Source organism: Porites lutea, chromosome 6, assembly GCF_958299795.1.
Source record: "Porites lutea chromosome 6, jaPorLute2.1, whole genome shotgun sequence".
Lineage (NCBI taxonomy): Eukaryota > Metazoa > Cnidaria > Anthozoa > Scleractinia > Poritidae > Porites > Porites lutea.
Window position 1 is genome coordinate 28,883,393 of NC_133206.1, and position 6,731 is coordinate 28,890,123.

Genomic DNA, 6,731 nt, shown 5'->3' on the forward strand with positions numbered 1-6,731 from the left:
TTGGCTGTGTCTCAGGTTAACCTCCAATAAAAGCTTGACTGTGAAGCGAAAGACTACAAGTGAAGAAAACTGATAGTATTTTAACCCAAGCATGTTACTGATTGGCCTTCAAGAATGACGGTCAGTTTGGATGTATGCAACTTTAAAACGGCAACAGATGAACAGGAAGGTGACATCAAAAAGTAACAACAAACTGAGATGTTTTGTATGGGTTTTTTTAGCTTATAAAAATTTGGAAAATAAGATTCAAAGCATTCAGCATTTGACACCATTCTACACCCCTTAAAAGAACTGAACAGTGTATTATTTATTTAAAAAAATTATTATGCGCGATTAACTAGTGTCATTTAAGTTTAAAAACGTTCCTATTAATGTCTTGTGTATTTATTTACTTTTTTAAAAAGATATTTAATTTTGTGAGTTTAACTTAAAATTACTGATCCTTGACAAACAAAAAGATAAATAAATAATAAAGGGAGAAAGAAAACGATGAAAAGATAGCTTGGCTGATTGGCAACATGAAGAACAGAAAAAAGATACTAGTAAAAAAGTAAAGAGAAACCAAAATAAACATCAGCAAAAGAGGAATTCAAGTTGCAAAGACGGTGAAAAAGGAAAAAGAAACAACAAATTCAAAAGACAAACTAAAACGGTCCAAAAAACTACAAAACAGTATGTTTCTTTTACTTTGTTTACATCATGTTTACATGTCCAATATTGTGAAAGACTTACGGTACTTTAGAGTTCAAATGAAAATTTAAAAAATAGTTAAATTTAACTACAATAACGATTACTAACAACAGTACTAGATGCCTCTTGTTTTGAGTCTAAGCCAGTAGTGGAATGGCCCTGTTTATACTGTGCCAGAAGGAATGATGGAGGAATTATGCTACTGATGAGCTGCATGGTAAGAAATAACACTCAATGGAACAATCATAAAACAACAGAAAACGTTGTGAGTACAATAAAAAAAAAGACAAAGTACATACATCTGTAGCAAAAAAATTTATCTAAAGCACTTGTAAAGCTGTAGCTTTACCCTCGCAGTCAATTATCAGACAATGTACCATTCACAATTTTCCCAAGGACATGTAGCCTCCCATGTGGACGCTCTAACCCTTTAAGCCCAAATATCAACATGCATCTTCTCCACACTGTTCTTCATACATTCCTTATGGGACTGCTTGAGAGAATCTTGTTCTAACATCACAACATTTTATCTTTGGTGATCATGTCATTAATTCTCATGACACATCTGTTTGGTCAGGCAGTGTTAATGTTGGGAGAAATTGGATGTGAGTCACTAGTGGGGCTTAAAGAGTTAAGGGTTTTGTCATGCATTCCTTCCCAACACTGGAGAGGATTGCGTGACCAGCCGTCTTCATGGAGGGCTAATACACGTAGTAACTAGACAAATCAAATACTTTAGACTATCATTTTATAGATGAAGATTAATTTTGTATAGTAATAAACAAATTAAAAGTCAACGTAATGTACTGAATGTCTGACAATGCTTTTGTGTCCTTACGAAAAGGAGAAACTTTATTTTGCTGCCTCAACACACACATAATCTTTATTAATTACAAGAAGTCAAGCATAGATTATGGCATGAGACATAAGGTGGGGCATGGTGTTTGTCAAAGAAAGATTTGCTGTACGTGTATGATTAAGATCTTATTAAAAGTGAGATCTCTGACAGTGGAAAAGCATTTAGTATTGAGAAATTCTGGCAGTGAAAGACTAGTGTCAAACTTTTACACGAGGTTTTAGTCAGAAGTTGCTTTGACATTTTATACACACGCCTAGTGGAACACACACAATATGCCCTACAAGACACCTGGTGGGATGTGTAATTTACATGTTCTGGCCAAATACCTGGAACATGAAGCAGCCCATAACAGGATTAAATACCAACTGGTAGGAGGCAGTCAGTTGGCTATACAAGCGTGGCTGAGGATATTAACTCAAGATGACTGAGAACAAATCCAGAAAGTGGCTAGAGTAGGATTTGAACCCAAGAACACTAGATTGCAAGTCCAATGCACTGGCCACTCGACAACATATGCCGCCTCCTATTTTAAATCATCACCACTCAAGACTTACCATGTCATCGACGGCATCTGTATTTGTGTCTGCAGAGGGGGCATTGTAGAGACGACTGGCCACCATGACTCTAAGGGACTCATCACACATCAACTTACGAAGCCTCTTTGTTGCAAGCCAACCAACACCATCTCCTTTCAGAACACTGCGGACAACTTCCTTCAGAAACTGTTGATTGTCACTGTCAAAATAATTTATTTCCATTGGTTAATTTATTACAATTTTTAATGAAGGGTTCATGTAAATTTTGAGAGTTCTTTCAAACAAATTTCATTCAAAAACTACCATACAGTTACAGTGTAGATACAATGTAATACTAAACATGACCATTTTAATAAAACTTTCATACAGAGTTTATGACATTAATAAGGAGCTTAGCACAAAATACCAATAACTGACAAAAAAACGCTCTGTTGAACATTTTCCCACAGAAATATATATTTTGGTGTACTGTCATGTGTTCCTATAATTCACAAAAATCCATGCACAAATAACCAATCAGTTTAATTACATGTAAAAAGACATTTTTTTTTAAACAAACAGGTACTGATCTGACTTGTCACTCAAAGATTAAACTTGTCACTATTTACAGTACAAACAGACCAAAAATGGTTTAGCAAACAGACCAAAAACATTCATAAATTTGACGGGTGTTTCCTGAGAGGTCAAAGTTCAAGCAAGTTTTAAAGTGTTTACATTTTTTTTGTTGTTGTATAGTTGAACCTTACATATTATTGGTCCATTTGCAAAAAAAATTGAAAATCTTTTGGTTTCAGAAAACGTTGTGATAAGACAATCCTTCTTCAATGTGTCCTGGTTTGGGCTTACACACTTTATTAGAGCACATTCATGTATTAGTAAATGCGAGACTGAAATTGCAGAGTGACTGCTTGAAAATACATGACTTCTGTCATACCTTTGAATTGCTTTTTCAGTGGATGTTTGTTTTATCAATTGCTGTCTTCCTGGTACTTTATCGCCAGGCACTGTTGGCTTTTGTCTGATTCCTAAGGAAACGGCAAATACACAAGTACTGAGTAAAATACAGGTAAACTTATTTTAAAATATCATGTAAACAAAATGTAATTCACTTATTTACTTACTTATAAATTTATTTTTTGATTGCAAAATATTTTAGCAATACCAAATGTAATACCAGAATAGACTAGGGCAGAATTCAGAAGCACATTTTAGATCTTCAAGTACATGTAAAGGAGTGCATCCAAATATTGGTCAGGAACCCAATTATCGGAAATGGCCCCGATTAAAGATTTTATTTTTCCAATCCGGTTCAGAATTGGTACCTTTGCTGATTCAACGGGGCCAAATACATTTCGATGTTGATATGTGTCATCATTGTATTAAATTATCTGATATAAAATGCAACCTTTAAAGTGGGGGCCCACTCATCAAGACCCTAAGATAAGAGGCTGGGGAGCCAGTGGCCTTGAAAATAATTTTTTTGACCTTGTTTGCCCTTAAAAAGTAAGGTAAGGTATTCTACTTTCTGGTTCCAGGGGTGTGTCACTTACAAGCGCAAAGGGTGAAGGTTGTCCACTACCCCAACAAATTTATGCATGCATGACAATGTATTGTATTGTCTTCACTTCACAATACTGCACAAAAGCATAACAATAAAGAACGAAGCAAAACAGTGAGAAATTAATTTAACAAATTTAGCCAATTTCTGGCCTTAGAGATAAGACTTCAGGATTTCCCGCCATGTCTCCTAAATCTATAATTATGTACTATACCACTTGTGGTTCTGGTGATTTCACCAATATAGACCACATGTGACTTAAAACCGTTCTTTTACAGTACAGCATCCATTGGCGTGGTACTCTTCCAAATTTCTCACACAAACATAGAGAATCAGCTAAAACCTCTGATCACTTTGCTGAGCAAGAACGCATTGAGCTGAGCCGGCAGGTCACGCAATCTTACATGATCCCCACATGATGTAATGATGAGGAAGAATTTAACAAAGGCATGCACAAATTTTTCGCAGTATTGGACAAGTATGAGGAGGGAATGCTGTTTCACTGAAATGATGAATTGAAGTTGCTGTGAAATCTGGGGTGCTTATCATTTACACAAAACCACCCAGGTGGAAATCTTGTGCATAAACATAAAACCATAAAATTTCACCTGGTGAGAGGGTGATCCACTACAAGAGGAATATCCAACTGAAAAAGGTGGAAAAATTGCATCATCTCAAAACACAGCCCATATATTTTTTCTGAAGCTTCCCAATTCAAACAGAAGGTGCGAACCATTTGATTTTGCAACCAGAATTTCTGGTTTTCCCATGTAAATGGTAAGAACCCCTGGTCTTTTGGGGTTTCCCACATGCTGGTATCAAGGGAGTTCCAGGTTGTCTTCCCTGGAGACACATCCTGTATAAATTTATTGTTCTTACCTGGGAAGGGGAAAAGGGGGGATTTTTCTTCTTGGGGAGATAGTTTGTCTGAAACTGAACTGGGTGACACTCGCTTTGCAAAGCCATTCATTGGGGGTTTGTCTCCAGCTTCCTGCTTTGTCACACTCGTAGTGGACTTTTTGAAACTGTTCCACAAGCCTACAAAATACCAAAATGAGAAGTTTATATAGTGTATGGCTCAGCAAAACTGCTGAATTTCTCACACTGAGAAACACCACTTTTCAACTACAAGTAGCAAAAACCCCTTAATAAAAGCCACATCTTCATACTTTATAGACAGTACTTACTTTGTTATTTTTAATTTCAATAAAGTAGTTCAGTAGGCTAATAACTTTATTACATGAAAGCCATTTCAAATACATACTGCAGTCAAGTTCTATTACTATTATTCTATTATTTTTTACGAATCTCCACCTAATTAAAATACCATTTAGAATCTGAATTAAAAGAGACAATAACAGAAAAATTATTAAGTGATAGGGCTTTGGGCCGACACAAAAAGCTATGCAATATAGTAATCTGTATGAACATCTATCTGCTACGTGACTCTCCACTTTAGAGATTGGCGCGGCCCAGCATCACTCTGTTACAGGAACTGCGCCAAAATCACTGTTCTTATTTGTGAACAGAAACCCTATCTGGTCAACAAAGCCTTAGTTTTATGTCTGAGTGAATAACACCTTACCTAGGATGGCTTCAGTGCTGTTTATAAACATGTTTTGTTTATCAGACATCACAGTGTTTCCAGATGAGTTGGACTGATCTGACATTCCAGACACGAACGTGTTTTCACTCTCAGCTTCTGAGGCATGTTTCCGTCTTGCAAGTTGAGGAGTGGGTGGATTAGACACAGAATACATGAAGTCTTCACTGTCGTCACCATTAATGGAGCAAGAATCCCCACTGCTGATTGAAAAAGCTGCTGAATCTGGTGTGCCTGCATCAAAATGCTCCGGCCTTGAGGGTGAATATAATCAAATTAATTAATACAATTAATTCTGGTTGGAAATTTTGGAAATTCCAATGCCCAACGGAAGAGTACATTCTGGTTATACCGACCCAACCCAAGCCATTACCCGTTTGGTCATTGTTCTTGTAAGCAGGATACAAGAGAGTGGTAACGGGGACAACAATTAAATTTTTGTCAAATGTAAAGGCCGGGAGATTTCGGTTCGACTGACCTAAATGAACAGACTGGTCAAAGTGGAAAACTTTCAAAGGTGGTCCCAAGTATTCTGGTCAGACCGAACCAAAACGGTCTGTTCCATTTGATTTCTAATTAAAATTTCCAGAATTTTGGGATGAATGGAAAAGTGCCCCTGAACTCACGATAAATAGATCATCATAAATTACTCATGGTTTCTGCAGTTGCTCCGAACACAGGCTTAAGAATTAAATAGGACTAAAAAAATTAAACAGGATTTAAAATAGATACCTTGATCCTCCCTGATTGATTACTGAAATATCCAACATGTTTCCCTTCACCACTGGTACATGTAAGCTTGGGAGAGAAAAAGATGCTTGCAATTCTGGCATTGGAGAAGATGCCCTCACAGGTGCAAATGGGGGTGCATGAGGTCCAAGAGGCGTGGCTCCATTGATTTCACCAATTTTCATTCTTTGCACAAGGTCACCGACAGAGCTATGGCAACTGCTGCTGTCATCATCCTCATCGTTGTTAGGGATGATTTCTTCTTCGTCAAATATCAAGCTTGGTTCATAGTCAACATCAATCCAAGGTTCTCTGCAAATCTTTGATTGTGAATCAAAAACTTGGTAGACAACAGGTTCCAAGTCCCCTGCAAACCATTTGGCCTTGTCTCCAATAATTTGTGGGTCATGAATGCCTTGAAGGAAAAAAAGTTGCTTTTTGTACAATGTACTAAGGTACTGATATTAAAGGAAACTTGAAGAAGCAAGAAATACTTTTGGAAAACAAATCTAAACTTGCCAAAGAGAGCTTCTGTTAATATTACTTGAAAAAATGGCCTGCATACATAATTTTTGCTGACAGATAACAAAACTTTTAGAAGTCTGGAATGTTATGTAATAGTAACTAAAATATTGAAATAGTACTGTAATATTTTTCGTGGGAGACCAGTGATTTTGTAACCTCTGCATCCTGCTTCCCTGACGCATAAAAATCCCCAAAGATGCAAAATAAATCATGACATGCATCCCGTAGGAT

At 36.7% G+C, this 6,731-nt stretch overlaps 1 protein-coding gene across 3 annotated transcripts in view; it reads right to left on the reverse strand.

Annotated features, from left to right (window-relative positions):
• The window catches only part of LOC140941787 (MAP kinase-activating death domain protein-like), a 35,971-nt gene that overhangs the window by 18,613 nt on the left and 10,627 nt on the right, over positions 1 to 6,731 (reverse strand). For 2 of the 3 annotated variants that reach the window (XM_073390801.1, XM_073390802.1), the window contains exons 6-10: positions 5,979 to 6,390; positions 5,229 to 5,500; positions 4,523 to 4,681; positions 3,020 to 3,110; positions 2,104 to 2,284 (exon numbers count right to left, since the gene is read on the reverse strand). In XM_073390801.1, the coding sequence (XP_073246902.1) occupies positions 2,104 to 2,284; positions 3,020 to 3,110; positions 4,523 to 4,681; positions 5,229 to 5,500; positions 5,979 to 6,390 (1,115 nt within the window). Of the gene's footprint in view, positions 1 to 798; positions 901 to 2,103; positions 2,285 to 3,019; positions 3,111 to 4,522; positions 4,682 to 5,228; positions 5,501 to 5,978; positions 6,391 to 6,731 lie in introns of all 3 variants that reach the window. The other variant, XM_073390800.1, reaches the window with a different exon arrangement.